The sequence below is a fragment of the Carica papaya genome, chromosome 1 (assembly GCF_054855325.1).
Source record: "Carica papaya isolate Zhongbai chromosome 1, ASM5485532v1, whole genome shotgun sequence".
Classification (NCBI taxonomy): Eukaryota; Viridiplantae; Streptophyta; class Magnoliopsida; order Brassicales; family Caricaceae; genus Carica; species Carica papaya.
This window is the reverse complement of record NC_142309.1, coordinates 28840642-28859441: the sequence shown is the minus strand read 5'-3', so window position 1 is coordinate 28859441 and position 18800 is coordinate 28840642. Positions and strand designations below refer to the sequence as shown.

Here is an 18800-nt window from a genome sequence, read left to right as displayed (position 1 = left end):
TTGGAGATTGATCAGTGATTAAGCCACGTACCCTCCTGGGGAAGTCTCACGCGCACCTGCATTTGTGAATTGCAATCGACCAGAGAAGAACAGAAAAATCAATGAAGAAGATCTTATTCCCCTCGTCAATCGGTAAATCAAACGTCAAGACAGAAAGAAAAAATATCAGAGAGTAGAAATCTGTGTCTGCCGTTCACATCTTTTCGCTGTTACCGGAATCATCATGGAAACCCTTAGTTCTCCTGCAACAATCATCTCATCATCATCTTCTTCTCTCTCAGTCTTTTCACCCAAGAGAAAAGACTCGCCAGCAAGACTCGTTCGACTTCATTCTTGTTCGAAAAGTATGATCCTGGTATTAGTTTTCATAATCATCTCAAATCTATTATTCTAATTCCTAAACCGATGTATTTGTGGTTGTTGATTCAGGAAATGATAAAGATTCCGATCTTCAATCAGATTCAAACTGCTCGAGAATCGTTCCTCTTTTTGGCAATCAAACACTTTCGCAGGTGATCTCTATTTTGTTTATACTCTTTGGATAGTTATATCATTGTTCTTGGTTAGGTTTTAAGAGGATATTCGATATTAAGGCGTTTTGTTGTGGTCCTTTTGGGAATCTAAAAAATAGGATGCAGCTATGGGGTTGGTATTAAGTGCTGCGTCTGTGAGAGGATGGACTACGGGGTCTGGGATGGAGGGACCGTCGGTTCCCGCCGGAGCCGAGAATGGATCCAGTACGGAGAGGGTCTCGACGTTCCCCTGGTCCCTTTTCACCAAATCGCCACGTCGGAGAATGCGCGTCGCATTCACTTGCAATGTTTGTGGACAGAGAACAACTCGCGCCATCAATCCCCATGCTTACACTGACGGCACAGTCTTCGTTCAGGTAATTCTCCTGTCCTTCTGTTTGGTTAGCGTGAAACTTGAGTGAAAGCATCGAAAAGCTGTTATGAAATTTTTTTGAGCATTCAGCTAACTGGGAATTGGTTTATTCCCATTTTGGCAGTGCTGTGGATGCAATGTTTTTCACAAGCTGGTGGATAATTTGAACCTGTTTCATGAGATGAAGTGTTACGTGAACCCGAGTTTCAACTACAGGGATCCAAAGTGGGATGTAGGTTTCAAGTTTCTTGACACGGATGATGATAGTAACGATGTCTTTCCGATCTAAAAGGCGTTATATCAGAGACCACTTATACACTGTACATTCTTTTTCCTACTAGAAATGAAGCCTATCTTTATTATTATGTTTGTAAATAGCTTATTGTTATGCGAATGAATTACACGGACTAGTGTAACTAAGATTTCTTTGGATTCTTTTTTAGGTTAATATCCCCTTACGTACGTTGGCCGCTGCCTATTTATAATAAATCCCTGCAAGTGATATTTATATAGTGTTTGTGGATTCCACTTGATGTTCAAAAACTGTAACTGATACCAAGAGCTTTGTGCGTCTGTAATTGGTGTTGCTTTGCTCTTAAGCTTAGGTGCCCCAAGGAAATGGTTTATCCTGATTCCCTGTCTGGAAATGGTTTTCCCAGCGTGAGACAGGTTAAATGGTTTATCCTGATTCCCTTTATATTGTGCTTGTGTATGCATTAATCACATCCTCCGCATATTGCTGTTGATCATATTGTTTGGTGGGAAGGACGTGTTTTTGCTTTGCTTGTTCTAGTCTCGCTCTTTAGTTTAATCTCAACTCTCAAGCGCCTTATAGTGTTTTCGTTCATATGTTTGTCTAAGATGGTCCAGTGTATAGAATAGAGAGAGATGGTATGACACTCCTCTTATGGAACCGACGACTCAAGATCAAGTCGTATCTGCACCTTGTGGTAAAAGAAAAAATTGTGGAATATGTTATTAAGGAGAATATAAGTGGGAATCAAAAGATGGCAATCAATCCAATACTTGGTCATGGGTGGCAGTTTTTCTCATCCTTCCAAGCAGCAGAAAGAAAATGTGGTCTGTTTAAAATTTATGCATACAAGGAACTAGAAATGACAACTGCTGCACAGTTCGCCTGCTTCAACGTTATGTCTGTCTTGATTTTGCAAGGAGTTCTGGTGAATTCGGAAGGGTATGTAATATCTTGTAGATCCTAGGTGATGGCTGTAAAGTCTAGGTGGAAGTACACAGGATCAAAATGCTATGATGGGTCAATGTTGTGATGAATCTAATGGAGGGTTTTGTTTAAAAGATGAGGAGGCACTTTGGATTAGTTTCAAGAATTGCCATGATATATGCCCAAGGAATATATAAATTAAATATTCTGTTATAGTTGATGATTCCTTTATGTCAAGCAGAAGACAGGTATTATAATATGGTGGGGAGAAAACAGAGGTGATTTGGCAATTTCAGAGCGCAAATATGAGGTTAGCAGTGTTGTAGAGCAACGGGTGAAATTGTTGGCAATTTCAGAGCGCGAAGGTGTTCTTCTAGGGTGAATGATTCAGTATCCAAGTTAAGGCTAGGCATTTTCTTTTTCTGATTGGCCCAATATGACCAGTTTCTTACCCTTTTTCCGATCAATATCACCAACCTCCGCACAATGGATATTGCAGCTAGTAGTATTTTTAACCAGAATTCATGACTTACTTAGGTAGCATTTGCAGAAAATGAAAGGATTGAACAACAAAATTGGACTTTGCAAGACAAGACAAAGTTTGAAATATAACCATAATTCAAAGATCAAACCAATAATTTACCCTTAAAATAATAAAACAAATTCATTCAAAGTCTGGCAAGGCAACCGCATATGCCAAACTTACCTGTAAATCACTGACCATTCTTACCCTACCCACCCTTGGTCCAAGACTTCACATTGTTAAACCCAGTAGGTCCAACTTAACGTAAATGATATTTTCTGGGTGAATTCTGATTTGCGAACGCAAATTAAGTTGATGTATTAGTAAATATCGTCTTCAACCTCTATCCTCTTCCACTAATTTGGTTGTATTCTGCACCTCACAAAAGCAAGCCCATTCCACGTCAGGAGACAGCATCGATTCTGACCAATCACGGGAAGCCTCAGCAGATAACTCATTCCTCTTCCCATACGTTATCTCATCGACAATACATGGGCAAATCCAGACCACACGAAAAAATAACCTCACAATCCTAATCTTCGATCTCATCATCCTTAAATCCAACCATGCCCCCATTTTCTCCTGATTCCCTCCGCCATACAATCAATCTTTACTAGAAGTCTAAAACCTTCCGCTTCACAGAGAGAAGAAAGGACTTTGTCATGGCCTCAGTCACCTCAGCGGCTGTTACCATCCCATCATTCACTGGCCTCAAGGCCGGTGCCGTCACAACAAAAGCTAGCGCCTCCGTGAAGGTGTCAGCTGCGGCGGCAGCACCAAGGCTGAGCGTGAAAGCGTCAATGAAGGACTTGGGTGTCGCAGTTGCTGCCACAGCTGCGAGTGTAATGCTGGCTAGCAATGCAATGGCGATTGAGATTTTGCTCGGGGGAGATGATGGGTCATTGGCTTTTGTTCCGAGTGAATTCAGTGTGAGCAAGGGAGAGAAGATTGTGTTCAAGAACAATGCTGGGTTCCCACACAACGTTGTGTTCGACGAGGATGGAATTCCCGGCGGAGTTGATGCTGGCAAGATCTCCATGGCCGAAGAGGATCTGCTTAATGCCGCAGGAGAGACTTTTTCTGTTACCTTAACCGAGCCTGGAGAGTACGCATTCTACTGTGCCCCTCACCAGGGTGCTGGCATGGTAGGAAAGGTCACCGTTTCCTAAGCTTTAACGGTCATTGCGAGCGTCTCTTCCTTTGCTTTTCCTTTCTTAGGGCTCTCCAAGTTTTTTTAATCTTTTGGGAAACCAAATCAAACGTTAATGGGAGACGAGGGAAATGAATGTGGTGAAGTGAGCTAATGTTAATTCGTATCTGGTTCTTCATTTACAACTGGTGCTGTAGGATTTTGTCATGCAAGTCTGTATATTTAGTTCTCTTTGTATTAATAATTTCTCCATCTCCCCAGTTTTTATTCACTCCCAAAATTCTAATTTGGATTCAAGTTTAGAGTTACATGAGACTAACCGATTCGTTAACTTTTTTTTTTTTTTTTGTAAGTGACGGGCAACTTATTTTTTCTTCAAGTAGTCATTAAGAAGAAGAAAATTAGCAACAAGTCCTGAGTTAAGTTAACATGTCATAAAATCTATTAATTTTATGAGCCTTGCATACCCACATTACTCTTTATGGGTTAAGGTTGAGATATTACAATATACTTTACCAGTTGTACATAATGTACACATTACAATGGGAAAGACCCTTGCGTCCTTTCGGTAGGTGTCACCAGACAAATGTTTCTTCTACGAGACAATAATTTGCCCCTCTTTACAATTTGGATGAAATGGAATTCCAATCATCGTTCAGACTGGAGAAACTTAGAGCCTAAGTAGTGAGAGCATCAGGAAGGGTTGTGCGAGCTCCTAGTACCTTACCACCAACATCAGGAAATGTTTCAAATCCAGGCAGAGGACTTACTTTGCCACTTTTATCTACCGCTAGTGGGTATTTGAGAAGGTGCCCCTGCAATTTTGAAAAGTCATTGGAGGTGAACTTTTCCCAGTTATCTTCACCGATCCTGTTCACACTCCTTACACAGGCCAAACTTTCAGGCTCCTTGAACAGATCATCCACCATCCCCGTGTGTTCTGCCCACAGTGACATGCGGTACCCGTAAACCTGTAAATGCAAAGAACCCACCTGATCAGACTGCTTCTCAAGAAACAATCCCGGTAGGACTAATGGATCCCCGTGAGTTGATCATGTTTTTTCTTCACTACTTGTGATGGCCCTAGACATGGATAGATGCTAAATGCTCGATCAAAACTAGGGCATGCTAAACTAGCTTCTCACTTTTTGACATCCTATAGAACAACTTTAATGCTTGCAGTATGGTATTTGATCAGATAAACTGGTAGTATGAAATTATGAACCTGGCCACGTGGATGCCTTTTCTTCTGACCCCATGTATGTTGGGGTTGATATGCGCCCATGGCAATCTCTGTGTCTCTTGAACCAGCCAAAGAGCGCTGGTTTATATTGGCTGACCCCAATATAACATATTCATCATCAACTATCATTCCCTTTGCATGCACATAAATCATAAAGCGCTGAAACTTTTGTGAAGCTGAAACCTGAAAATAAATCAGAAAGAAAGACATCCTTTCACCTTTCCAATACTTCTACTGCATTTGGAATAAAACTGAAAGGTCATGGTATTTTGCAATACATATTACTAAAATGAATATCAATAATTAATAACTTACTTCCCACCAATCTGACACTCGAAATAATTTTCATCTCCTAAATATATCAAGTACTTTCGACAAATTTAACCAGCCTTCAACTAAATTGTTCATTAATTCATCCGTCTTTATTTTGGTAACAGGGGACAGAAAACTCTTCAAATCCAGAGTTCTTACATTCCTTGAAACAACTAATTATTAGAATTTTTTCCCTTCCAAAAATAAAATGTAGTGAAACCGTATGAACTAACAAAAGAGAGGGAGGGTGGACAGGCTTCTGTGAGGACTGACCTATACTGAGGGCAAGGTACCACGCTGAAGAAAACTGTGAAAAATACCAACAAGCCACTGCTGGTTTACTTAAGGAGGATCAAGCCTAAAACTGGTAACTGAATTGGAAAAAGGGTAAGTTAGGCTCCTTTGACTCAGCTAGCGGTATCTTCATTTCGAATTCTTGTTATTTCCACTCAGATAGGTGGCATTAAATTCTGTAATTTGTTATGGATTATTTTCTGTTATCGTGCTAGTCATCAGTAGCTAGTGGTAGAAGTGGTGATGTAGTGGTGTTGTAAAGCATATCAGAGAAACATCATAGAAGATCTAACGAGAAAACACTGAACTATCAGTGAATAATTTCCTCTCCTCATTCTCTTATTTCTTCTCTCCTGTATCGCTAGTCTTTCTCTATTCTTCACTCTATCAACCCTAATTTTTTCTCTCTACACAAACACACACCAAACTCACAGTCGGGGTCTATTTCTAAGGCTCCTGGCATTTTCCTTTTATTAGCCTGGGCAGGGAACTAATCTGACTGCAGCCTAGATGGTCTAAGTTCTGTAAGGAAAATAAAGGTGTTTTCTGTCAATTTAGAAGAGGGAAAATGAGAAGGCTGTCAACTCATGCATACCTTGAGTCCAAACTCACGAATCATGTTCTTATAAAAATAGAAAAATGAATAACGAATAGATCAACCCAATAATAAGGAACCTCTCCTTCCAAAGAGGATTACAACTAAAACAAAATGGAAAAATCGTTAAGGATCATTACCACGTCGCTGTTACCAAGTGGTTTGCTAGTTCTACACATTTCTTCTGGAATTTCCTCTCGATTTCCAAGGCAGTAGAAATTTAGATAGTCTTGTGGATGTAAATCCTCGAGATGCATAGCTTTCAGCTCTTGAGCTATTATTTCATACATCATTTGCATTGTTTGTCCCTGGGAAACCAAATTATGCGATATTCAGTGACAAGGTATTGTACATGATCATTCACTTGATTTATCAAATCCTATCTTATAGATTAGACAAGTCATATTGCTGTATAAATAAGACAGACATCTAAGAGAAAATTCCTAGCGCGCTAAGGTGTCAGGATCCTAGATCCTAATTGAGAAAAATAGAAAGGATTTGAAGAAAGAAGTTTGCAGAAAAATTGTAGACAACGAAGTTTGAATTTCATTTCTATTTTTTTGGATGCTAAACAATTACAAAATACAGCTTTTATAGCTGATGATATTACACAGATCAACCTATTTACAACTAATTTTGTGCTAATCTTTTAGTAATTAAAACAAACAACTCATTAATTCTAACAAATTCTAACAATTACAAATTTTAGGTTTGACATGAGGAAGTGGGGAGTTATTTTCAACACACTTGGAACCAGAGAGTATATCTCCAGTTTCTGCACATCCATGGACAGTCTCTACAGGACTTGACATAACAATCAAGTAAGGCTTTCCATTGGCAGAGATCATTCGCCTTATATGACTTTCTTAAGGATCTAAAAGAAGAACATCTAATATTACCTGCCAAAATAGAATTTCTTGCACAGAGGCAGAGGAAGGGACACCTTCAGGCCACATTGGTACAACGATGTAAACTGCAAACCTTTCCTTTGCTCTTATCTTACTAACAATCTTCAATGCCAATTCCATAGGAATTATATTATCAGCGCCTGGTCATAACAAAAGATATATATGAAAAAGATCAGAGGCAAAAGAAAACATGTCAGGCAGATATACTGATCAATGGCATATAACAGCACAGCTTTCACAAAGCAGAAGAACAAGAGTCAGTATGGCCTGTTAGATTTATATCAAATGGAAATAAAAACAATTGTCCTACACTTTGTGAACAGATTATAGGATACTATGGAGTAAGGCAGACGCTTTAGAAAAAAAAAAAAGCAAACTGGAATTTCATTTCCATAGTATTATTGGAAATGGCTTTGGATTCTGAGGCCATACTTGGCCATCTGTGTTCAGAGGAAGAGTTTCCGAAATGCAAATGATATATATAGATAAATAATTTATACAGAAAGGCACATAAGGGTTGCAAAAACCTGCTTCTTTGTAAGCTGGCCATGCATAAGAAGATCCAAGGAAATACTGGTTCTCGATGTATATAAAGTGCTGTGCGGATCTGATTGCTTGGATATATGCTGTTTGAATGCTCTTATCAATCACCAAATTCTTGGCACAAACAAGATTCTGCAACAATAAAAGAAAAAGTCAGGAAAAAAAAAACAGTTAATTTAGCATGAAAAATGAAAAATTGAGAGTTGATAGTATAACACCGGGATACAAGCAGTAAATACAATTGAATAGACTGTGTAATGCTAAATATGTTTGAAGGGATAAAAAAGAAAGGGGAGGAGGGTTAGACCTGTGCTTCAGCTTGAAAAACATCTTTAGGAAATCCTTTCAGAGATCCTGAGTCTATAGATCGGAAAACCTGTCAATTCATAAGAATTAGAAATTGTTAGATCATTCTGGCAGATTAATTATATCAAAGTATCCTTTGATTTAATATTAGAATACCTGAACATGCCAGTTTTCGGGATCATCTTCCTTGGAAACCCATAGTGCCGGATCATCATTTCGAATTGATTGGGAAGGACTAAGTATCCATGAGATTCGTTCCAACTTTATTAAAGCATCGTCATGCCAGTGGGTTACTCTTTTGAATTTCCGTCCGAGCTCTGACCATTTCGTGGCTTTCCTCCAACGCTGCTCGAAGTTTGTAAGAATATCGTATGCAGCAGGACCTTCGACCTTGCAATGCAGATCGTGCCAGGGCTGCCTTGGGCCCTTGGTTCCTGCCTATCAATGAACAAACGCAAAGAAGAATATACTACATCAATAAGTGACACTTTTCTTAGAAGATTTTTTGTGTCAGCTATTTCATTTACGGCTGTACAAAGTTGGGCATCTCAAACCCCCCTCATACCTTGAACTGCGGGGCAGTGGCAATACAGATACCTTTTACCCAGTATAATTGACATTGACAGCACATGCAACAAGGGAAATGACCAAGTAGAGGTAAGGTGAAGTATGGGTAACTGACCAACTACTCAGACAGCATGTCAAGCAGAAAATTGCAGAAGATGACAAAATAATGAGAGGATATGTTACGTATACTTACAGAAAATGTTGGGTTGTGATAATCACTCTCAAACACGGTGTCAAGATCCCGAAAGAGTCGATGTTCGGGTGTATCATAGCGGCCATCACAAAGGTCCAGACCTCCAATAAAAGCAGTAACCTTCCGGTTGTTTCCTGATGCTTGCGTATCTACAAGCACACATTTTTGATGATGTGTAAAGAGAGTTCCAACAACCTGAGACATGCCACAACGAACATTTTTAGCAAACCTGGAGAAGATTCCTCGTCAATCGTATTCCTCCTCATTAGTGCACACGAAGCACACAGGAAAGGGTAATGTGTCGTTTAAATTAGAAAGAGATAAATATGAGCAAGAAGAACTGGACTTAATAGCATAAAAGCATGCCTGTTGCTTGAAAATGCTAAGCTTACTGCTAGCATAACGAGGTGACAGCACGCACGAAACAGAGGAGTGCTTGAAAAACTTGCGGGTTTCTTCGTCATGAGTCTGCATAACTCCTGCCTGCATTTAAAGTGCCCTTGCATATCAAAAACAGAGATAGAATATAAAAAGCCAACAAGCAAGCATAACAGGAAACTACATTAACTTATTTCTTAGTTCAATTGGATTTTATTACAACACAATCACGTAATTCATAATTGATAAACCAGAGTTGCATCCACAGAAACAGATCAACATATATAAAAGGCAAACTTTAGACTGAATCAGAAAAAAGGCAACACATAGGAAACGAGTGACAATGACAGTTGACAGGAGACTTATGATGAGAAATTCGATCTCAAAAGCCGACATCGGTGGTAAAAAAGTATGTAAGTATTCCCTTTTTCTTAACGTTTCCTTCTGAACATCTTTTTTAAGAACCAAGATAAAGAATCACAGAAAGAAGGGCATGTACCGTGTTAATGAAGAATTTACTGTGCGAGGTCTTATCATCCCACACCAACAACAATACCCTGACGCCCTCCTGAGATTTGTACTTGAGTAACTCCCCAAGGGTCAATTTGCCACCACTAGGCAACGGCCTGGTGGGCTCCCTCACCAGCTTGACCTTGTGATAGATTGACCAGCCCACGACGTAGACTAAGTGGTGTGCCTCCAGGATAGCGTGGCAGATATCCTCCCAGCATCTCTCGTGCTTGAACATTCTGCCACCCTCCATGTCAATCTTCGGCAACATCCCTTCCGGCACGTGAGCGTCCTGGTACAACGTCACTGAACCCCCGTGCCTTACCGGAAAATACGAGTCCGCCACCCCGAACTGAACCGGATTCGCCGCAATGCCATACATGTAAAGCGGATTCTTCTCACACGGCGTGAACTTCATTTCCATTCGGACCGCAGCTTCCGGTTTGGGAGGTTTACCATACGGCCCAATTATCGGAAACCAATCGCTGACGGTATCCCCCGATTTGATCTTGGCTGCCGGTACGGTGGCGACTCCGATCAAATCAGCACCGAACATGTCATTATCCTTTACGTAAAACTCAATATGGGAAACGGGATGAGCGAGAGGGATTTTAAAATGTTCGTTCCAGACAGGAGATTGGCAGTTGGAGATGACGCGCGTACGCGCAACCGTAGCGCCTGCCAGGCAAACCGTAACGTAAGGGTCGCTGGTGATTATATTGCGGTGGTGATGGTGGTTTTTCTTGGCGGCGAAGGGGTTGCGGCAGGATTCGAACGCGGTGAAGAAACGACGAATGCGCTCGGATACCAAGTCCATATTGGGAAGACATCGAGCTTCGAGGATGGTGAGATCAAGATCACCATGGAGATATATTAGCGGGGCGGAGTTATCTTCAGCCATCGAGAAAAGAGAAAAGAAAGAGGGGGTGGTGGGTGGAATTGGTAGAGAATGTGAGAGAAACGGTAGAGTGTTAGATAAGAAAGGAACGCCAGGACGGTTGGTTTCGGCGTTAGCTAACAAACCGGAGGAACCGGAGGAGGAGGGTTTTGGGGGGAAGGAAAGGTAGTTCGGTTACTCCGACGAAGCCAACGGCGAAAAACCGAAGGCGGCAAGGGACACGAACAGGAAGAAGGGGAGGGAAATGAAGGAAATAAATAAACAAAACGTATCGTGGGTATTGCTGTTAGTTAAGAGACACGTGTCCGTGCAATGAAGGCTATTGCAGAATGGTACTCCAACCAAATTAAAGGATCGTGGTGCACTCACTGTGGGTCCATGCGGGCGGATTCAGAAAGGAGGATTTACAGCATGTAGAGGTAAAGTTTTTTTTAAGTATCGCCATCATAAACTGGTGGCGGGGAGGCAGCTGCAGCGCGGACACGCAGTTGTATTGTCCACTTGGAGAATTATGTTTACATCCTCTTGAACAAGTAAAAGTTAAAATAATAATAATAATAATAATAACAATTTGAATTTGTCCGTAGATGGGATAGAAGAAACGGATGCCAGTTGAATTTGAGTTGGAGCCGTTATCCCTCTCGCACCATCCGTGCAGAACAAGAAAAGGTTATATATTTTTACAAATCAGGTCAATAGGAGTGGGTGGAATTGAATGGTTCCACCAAAAAGATCGAACAAATTAGAAAGACCAGTTCGATTGAACCCATTTTCGGTTTCTTTTCTTGTTTCCTTCTTTCAGAGAGTCCGAGACCAGAGTTCAAAGTTCGCCTTTCACCACCAAGTGAAGAACATTTGGCTCCCTAGTTAAGCTTTTATTACTTTTCAAGTTTAGATTTCTGGTCTTCCTTCCTACTGACGATGTCATTCCGTTTAAAAGATGAGACGTTTTGGAAGTCCACCCACCACCTTATTTCAAGACAAACTGATATAAGAGTACAATTTTTACAGTCTCTCAAAATATTCCACGTTTGATGGCCAGTTCTTAACTTTATTTGGGGCCCAAAGCTCCGCTGAGTGACAAATACACGACACTAACCCCCCTTTCGTCAACAACAAAACAGTGCAAGTAGATTGTCTAATTGAATACACCACAAGAAACTACTCCCCATTTGATGTTCAAGCCTGTTCTCCCCCTATTTTTACACGTTGACACAATACAAGGACTTTGTTACATGCCATACCCCCTACCTCGCCCCTTCTCTAGCATATTCATATAATGAAATTCTAACGTAACTGATGTTCTTGGATGAGGAGAGGTCTTCCAAATGCTGCATCCTCGTTAGACAATTTCATTAAGATGGATGTCCCCATTAGCAGCCTCATAAACACCATTCTATACATGCATTGGATAGACTGGTTGAAAACTTTGGCTAGGAAAGAAGCAGAAAAGCTTTAATTGACAGTTCTACAACTCAGATCTGCAAGAAGAAAAAATATATATATATCTATGCCTCCATGCAGCTGCTATTGTTCATGTGTTGGTTTGAAATAGGAGGAGCCATCCTTATCATGACACTCTGAAGAAAAGCTATCATCTAAACAAGAAGAATTACCCAGTCAGTAGTAATCAACATCAAAGATTATGTATGAGCAGCAGAATATGAAGATAATGGAGTTCTTAGATAGGAACAGATTAACTACAGTAGGTATGAATAGACCGGAGGCCCCAATACTCTGCCTTTTGTATGCTACCTCTCACTGTTGACCACATGCACTCGCAATAATATGGCCGTACTCATGCCAGGAAATGCTTAATTACACATGCAAAGGACAAACTACAACGCACTGGATTTGCAGCTAAACTGAATCTCTTGCTTTTCTCTGCTAGCAGAGTTGTCTAGTTAAATAATAATAATTCAAAAAAAAAAAAATTTCCTCAAATTACTTAATCTTGAGGTTTGGACCCCTTACTGAATTAATGAATAGAAAGCAAAGCTTTCCCATGAATCCTGTGCAAACCTCTCCTATTTAATATCCAGAAGTATTGTTATCTTCATGTAACTAAACAAGTGCCCTAACAGATTAATCTCATCACATATACAGCATTCAAGTTTTTATCATTATGTAAAAAATTCTTACCGAAGCAAACCCGATGCACATGATACTGAAACCAGGGAAGTAGAATGGTGCTCTTTCAGACAAGAATAGAGCTGGAAAAAAAATATTTCATTACTCCATGAATTGTACAAAAAGGTGCAGAAATTATCTGCAAATCCACATTTGTGCACACTTAAACTTATATACATACTTGAGGAACATGTTATAATTAGAATAATTCCAAACTATGAATTTCACTTTCAAAAGAATTCTATATGCAACTAAGCAAGCATTTAAATTTTGTAAAATTTGGTACAATTTAGAAACACATTTTAGATTTCAGAGAAAAGAAAAACTTGAAATGAGTCAGTATTTTTTGTTTGTATTTCAAGTGTGCTATGGATCACATGAATTCTAAAAATATTCTAGAATGCCATGGCTCATTTCAAACATGAAAATTCATTTTTAAATTAACTCAATGTTCAATTCATTTACATTTGAACTAGATATTCATGGTTCATTTCTTCCATACGGTCTTAATCAACAATTGGCCCAGAATATACTAAATCAAATATCCCATCACCTGTTAGAGGAGAGAATGCCAAGGGAGAAATAACATTGGCAAACGAGCATACGCCTGAAATGAACCCTTGAGCCCTCCCCTAAAAATGTGTGAGAGAGAGAGAGAGAGAGAGAAAGAAAGTAATCAGCCTTAACTAAAGAAGAACTCCCAACAATAGCCGTTGTCCGGAATAGGCAAATTTAGGAATGTGTCACATGATTAAAAAACATGCAGATATTGGTTTTCAAGAGTTTTTACAATTTGGCATGCATTCTGTCCAGTTAGTTTCTTTTTCTAAAAGTTTCAATTTATTATCTTCACACTCCAGCTTTATCTGGCAGTATTCTCAATTATGTATTTAAGTTGAAATTTCTTTTTCACCTGGCTGGTCCTAAATTCATTTTGTCTGACTACAAACAAATAATATGCATAACAATTTAAGAAAATTTAAAACAGCCTAATTTGGCTCATGATACTGTCGGGTTGAAATCAGAGTACCTGCTCAAAGGAACCAACTTGTTTAGATACTATGCTCCTTATCTGTACATATTAAAGACTTTGTCAAAAAAAAAAAAAAAAAAAAAACCAAATATTTAAAGAGAGTAAAAATAAAGAAAATAACTTACACATGGATGTGAGAATACGTAGAAAACTGAAAACATGGCAGCCACATAAGGAACCTGCCACCTTAAAGTTTTAGTGAAACTAAGGCAACATAAATTTTCTAAAAGATGCAGTGAAAGAGTATAGGATTTTGTAAAATGATGCTCTACGTTGAAACCAATGAAAGTGATTCATCCAATAACAAAGAATACTTTTCCCATTGCTACTTAGGCCAGGAAGAATTACCCAAAAGGACCAGGCAATGCTGTAGAGAAACATCTGCATATCCAAGATATTAAATTAATAAATGTTAGAGGTAGTTATACCATATTACAAGATCTAAAGCATTAAAAAACATGAAAAATGATTATAGTAACAATTTTCATTTTCTACAGAAATGGTATTAATGCCACAAGTCCGTAAGAATTAATGTGCTCAACAACCAATCGGCCCAAATGATGGTCAGACCATGCTGCTTACGTGTGCACAGCTGAAAAAGAGTCCTATTGCAAGCAGCCTATCTTCTCCCAATGCAGGAGCCAGTAAGGGCATGAGAAGCAGCTGTGTAATTGTTTTAAGTTTCAGATCAAACCACACCAAGTTGAGGATATACAAAAAGCAATTTGCGAGAAGAATAATAGAAGAGATCATAATAACAGCAAAGTGAAACAGCACAAACTCACCTGTGAAATAGTCCCTGCAATCCCAGAAATGACCATTAAGTCAGCAAAATGATCCTTGTTGAAGTGAAATCTGGCCTTTAGATAGTACTGCAGGAAATAGTGAATCCAATTTGATCCATCTTTCTATAACAAATCACATGCTAGTAACATATGGTTTGTCACAATGAATCAGCTAACCACCTTTTTCATTATTTTCCTTTCTTTTCTGGTTTAAAAAAAAAAAATGAATCATTTAAAGTATTGAAAAAGCTTAAGAAAATAAAAGAGTTACCAACAGAACTTGTTCTTCCCCTGTTTACTTAAGCAAAGCTAGTTGTAATTAGATGAAATTATAATAGTTTGAATACATGTGAACAGCAAGTAGCTCTCTTGTGGGGAAATCAGCTACTTATGTACCCAATGGAAAAAATTCATCCCACCAAGTTTGTTTCAGACCAAATTCCTGTTAGGAAGATATTTGAAGGGAAAATGATGAATTTTTAGACAGTTTAAAACCTATGGGCCCTCTTCTAAAGCTAGTTATTCATATATTTAAGTCATTCAATGGAGTCGGTGCATGTTAACATAATAACACAAACAGAGTGCTTGGCAGAAACTGATACTGTATATTCTGAAATAACAATAGCATATTCATCCAAACAAGCAGCAAGATTGAGCATAGCTTTACCAGCTAACTCTTTCGAAGATGATGATAATTATGAATTCGCCTGATCCAATATAGATAAAAAAAAAATAGCATGCAGTTCAAAAGCAAGATTATAGCTAGTCATGTATTATAACGAAAACAGCCCTAATCAATTATTGAAGCCAAGTCTATTCCGCCATATATAAAAGCTTAGAGAAGAACTAGTGACTGATAATCTTGAAAGCAAATACGGAATGAGCATGAATATTAAGAGAGATACCATCAATGAAGCGTGGAGACCAACATCTGCAAGACTGCTGAAAAATGAAACAATCGCTGCTTGCGAAAACGTCACGCTGCGAAATTGAGTCCAATAAGTATTTCAGAAAAAGGAAATAGTTCTTCGAAAACAAAGCAAAGCAATATATGTTCGTCGAGAGCAAAACGAAGGACATTGTACAGCACGAGAGTAGTTTCCTCTAACTTCTGCCTAGCTTACACTCGAGAGGAATAAATAAAAGGAAAGGTAAATTCACAGACCTGCTCTTCAACAAGGTGAGCACATCTCCAAGAGAAGGCATTGTCTTAAAAACTTCCATTTTCTTAGGAGAACCTTCGATTGGCTGTGTAACATTCACTTTTTCGTTTGACATAATGGGAGTAGAAAGATTATCGTGGATTACCGAATCGGGAAGGAAAAGCCTCATGTACACCGTTGATACAATCGCCATTGATGCGGCAACCTGAAATACAATAGGAAAAAAAGACAGTCGAACATCACTGTATAGAAGAAAGTGGCAGGGGAGAGAGGGAGACCTGAAACGTGGCAGGGGTGGAGAGGAATCGAGTAGAAAGAGTGCCGCAGACAAAGGCACAGGATGCGATCCCTGATAATATCCCAAATGCGGAAGCTCGTCGGGCTTCGGGAACATTGTCAGCCTGCAATTCAACTTGGGTTTAGAAAATAGAGAAGCGGGAACCGCAGGTGTGAGTAGGGGAAAGGAGACGAGCAAGAAGAGTCGGGAGGAGAGGACGAGAGCGAGGTGTGTGATTCGGGCTAAACATGCACAAGGCTATAAATAGGGTCGTAGAAAAATGGGCCCATAAAGAGAGCAGAAGACCTGAATGAAGGAAGAAGGATTTACCACATAAGCAAGAGAAAGACAGTGGACAGATCCTTCACAAACCATAGCAGTCAATGTCTTGAGAACGTAGTAGCCATAAAAGAAACTTCTTGTTCTGCTGTATGCCAGTGTTGCTGCATCAACACATTAACATTTAATTACTACACAATCATATGATTGGCAAAGAAAGTGAAGATGACTGGTATATTTTTATCGTAGTACTTGAAAAAAGGTAAGAGTAATAATGAAAATATTATTACCCAAGGGAAGTATGGTAAGGGTGATTGGCAGCGTAAGCAAAGCTTTTCTTCCATACTTGTCCGATAGATTCCCGATCAAAGGCATCATCACGAGCGTCCCCATCCCACTAATCTGCAGTGCAGCCAAAATTAGTATCCTGGTAATCAATGTCAGACGAGTTGACTATTGGAGGTTGAGTACTATTTTCACTTCACATTTTGCATCATAAAATAGGTAGAATATAATGTTTTAATTTATTTTACAAAATATAATAGGAAATTACTGCGTGTTAATCGTGTTCAACAACAATGTTTAAGGTCTAAGCATCCCATCTGGAGTATAATGTACCACTCTTCGGCCATCCCAGATAGAAAAAGACTCTTTAATATAGGTGTAAGCATCCAAATTACATTTCCTAACAACCCACAAAAAAAAAAGAACTAAAAGAAAGAAATACTTGTTTTACAAAACATAAATCCCTAAAAGTAGCCAAATTCAGAATTTAGATGGGAGGTTAAGAGTAGGGCTTTGTGGACTATCTGAGAATCACCTTTCTTAATTAAGTGCTGAAATCCCATATTCTTGAAGGATTAAGCCACTTTCCAATCATAGGCGATATGTATATATATATATATATGCATCTGTAATTGCTGTTACTAATCAAGTATATTAGATACTTAGAGATGAATTATATAACATGGGCGGGCCAATCTTTGATTACAGATGTCAAGTCATTATCCTTTTTTTGTGGATTGAAGTCTAAGCTTGTTTGAAGAGTAAGGCTTTGAATTCTAAACGTGCACTCAACGACAGGAAGGTTTCAGAAAAAACAAAACAGTATTTAAGAAATAACAATTTCCACCAAATTTCCTCCTTGGCATTTACCCTTCTGGACTCATGCTCGCGACCAAAAACAATTTTTTAAGTGAAAGTGAAGAGAAATTTCGTTTTACCAGGGGAGCAGTATTGTATACATTTGTCTTTTTCCTAGCTAATAATTTCCTTTTCTATAATCTCTATACTACAATAACACATGTATACATACACGTTCTTGTATTTATACTAATAAATGCCACTATTATACACACCCCATGTACACTAATAGATACGTACATTTCTTCCTTTGAAGAAAAGATGCGTACATTTCATGTCAGCCCGAAAGATGGGTATACATAAAATTTATTTTTACTGTTGAAAATAATTATTGGGTGTGATCAGAACTTGCCACTTAAAGTTTCAACTCTGATAGGATAGAACTTCGCCGATTCAAACATGTTTTGAACTGATCTTTGTTAACGAATATGCATGTATATTTAGTATCTTAAGCATCGTATAGTTCTCTCCCGTCCCCCACCCCCCAGAAAAAAAAGAAGCAAATGTATACGTATGCATACATGTATTCATATAATTTCGAGCAACCCCAAAAATAATTAATACAAGGATGATCAGAAGATCGAACAAGACTAGCACATGCTTGAGAATTAAGTATGCAGGAAGCTTAACATACAGTCATGATGAAGATCAATAAATGGAAAAAGAAAAGAAAACTAAAATAGGGTTTAGAATGTACGAGCAGTGTGAAGCAAGAAAATGCATGGAATTTCGAAAATGAATTAGATGCATACACACATATAAATACATGCATGGACATATATATATATATATATACACGTTTGTGTATAGAGAGAGAGGGAGAAAGAAGAGAGAAGGGGGATAAAAGAATGAACAATACCGCTTGTTGAAAGCCGGTGAGGTAAATAGCAAAGGAGCACTCATCAGCTCCTGGACAAAGCGCAGACATGGTGACATCTGTAATGGCTGGAATCACCATAAACACCGCGAAGTTATGCAGGAAGATTGTCATGAAGAGGTGGCTCAGCCCCCAAAACAATGTCTTCTCCATATCACCCACCAACTTCACTATCTTAACTTTGAGATCAGATGTTGGTTCTCCAAGGAGGCGATGAGTCCAGTGTCCAACTCAACCATGAAATTTATAAGTGCAGAGGTAAAACAATTTCAAACAGGATGTTGACCAGACACGTGTCAAATAATGGGTCCCACCCCAAAATTATAGTTAGCTTAGTTTGCATGTAAAGGGCCGAAAAGTCCAAAAGTTTAAGAGCCCCGTGAAATTACGTATTGAAGCGTGCAAGGCTTCATAGTTTGTTTGGGTCGCATTACGTTTTAATATCTTGTACGTTACACAACTTAATTTTTTTAATTAATTAAGTAAAAAGCAAAATTTAAGATTCTAATTGAACCTAAACTGCACAAAGCTGAGAGTTTAATTAGGGTTGGGCCTTAGCATATAATATACATATATATATATATGTATATAATAATTTTGTACCAGCGATTATTAAATGGTCTTACAG

At 38.8% G+C, this 18800-nt stretch overlaps 4 protein-coding genes across 8 annotated transcripts; 2 read left to right on the top strand and 2 right to left on the bottom strand.

Annotated features, from left to right (window-relative positions):
• Positions 1-61: 61 nt before the first annotated feature.
• Positions 62-7223, top strand: LOC110818225 (Zim17-type zinc finger protein). Of its 3 annotated transcripts, none has more exons than XM_088208969.1 (5): positions 62-344; positions 430-512; positions 632-889; positions 1010-1205; positions 6892-7223. In XM_088208969.1, exons 1-4 carry the CDS (start codon positions 224-226, stop codon positions 1172-1174), a joined length of 627 nt encoding a protein of 208 aa, XP_088065095.1. In that variant the 5' UTR covers positions 62-223; the 3' UTR covers positions 1175-1205; positions 6892-7223. The 3 variants fall into 3 exon arrangements, with proteins under 3 accessions (XP_088065095.1, XP_021902701.1, XP_021902700.1); XM_022047009.2 differs by lacking the exon at positions 6892-7223 and adding an exon at positions 1329-1393; XM_022047008.2 differs by lacking the exon at positions 6892-7223 and having other exon boundaries at positions 63-344; positions 1010-1393.
• PETE1 (plastocyanin 1) lies at positions 3131-4009 on the top strand. The gene has a single exon (XM_022047010.2). The coding sequence runs from the start codon at positions 3251-3253 to the stop codon at positions 3755-3757; it is 507 nt and encodes a 168-aa protein (XP_021902702.1). The 5' UTR covers positions 3131-3250; the 3' UTR covers positions 3758-4009.
• On the bottom strand, positions 4158-10908 carry LOC110818224 (phospholipase D delta-like). The gene is made up of 10 exons (XM_022047007.2): positions 9577-10908; positions 9066-9182; positions 8700-8894; positions 8096-8377; positions 7941-8009; positions 7618-7765; positions 7082-7230; positions 6323-6490; positions 4964-5164; positions 4158-4709 (listed from the first exon to the last, which is right to left on the bottom strand). The coding sequence occupies exons 1-10, from the start codon at positions 10486-10488 to the stop codon at positions 4416-4418; spliced, it is 2535 nt and encodes an 844-aa protein (XP_021902699.2). The 5' UTR covers positions 10489-10908; the 3' UTR covers positions 4158-4415.
• Positions 10909-11433: 525 nt separating this feature from the next.
• On the bottom strand, positions 11434-18398 carry LOC110818227 (Major facilitator superfamily protein). 3 transcript variants are annotated; one of them, XM_022047011.2, is made up of 14 exons: positions 18155-18396; positions 16443-16554; positions 16204-16316; positions 15875-15997; positions 15599-15801; positions 15339-15414; positions 14434-14520; positions 14231-14311; positions 13997-14029; positions 13774-13827; positions 13646-13687; positions 13169-13247; positions 12628-12698; positions 11434-12083 (listed from the first exon to the last, which is right to left on the bottom strand). In XM_022047011.2, exons 1-14 carry the CDS (start codon positions 18323-18325, stop codon positions 11994-11996), a joined length of 1335 nt encoding a protein of 444 aa, XP_021902703.1. In that variant the 5' UTR covers positions 18326-18396; the 3' UTR covers positions 11434-11993. The 3 variants fall into 3 exon arrangements, with proteins under 3 accessions (XP_021902703.1, XP_088065081.1, XP_021902704.1); XM_022047012.2 differs by lacking the exon at positions 18155-18396 and adding an exon at positions 16973-17124 and having other exon boundaries at positions 11472-12083; XM_088208955.1 differs by lacking the exon at positions 13169-13247 and having other exon boundaries at positions 18155-18398.
• Positions 18399-18800: the final 402 nt, after the last annotated feature.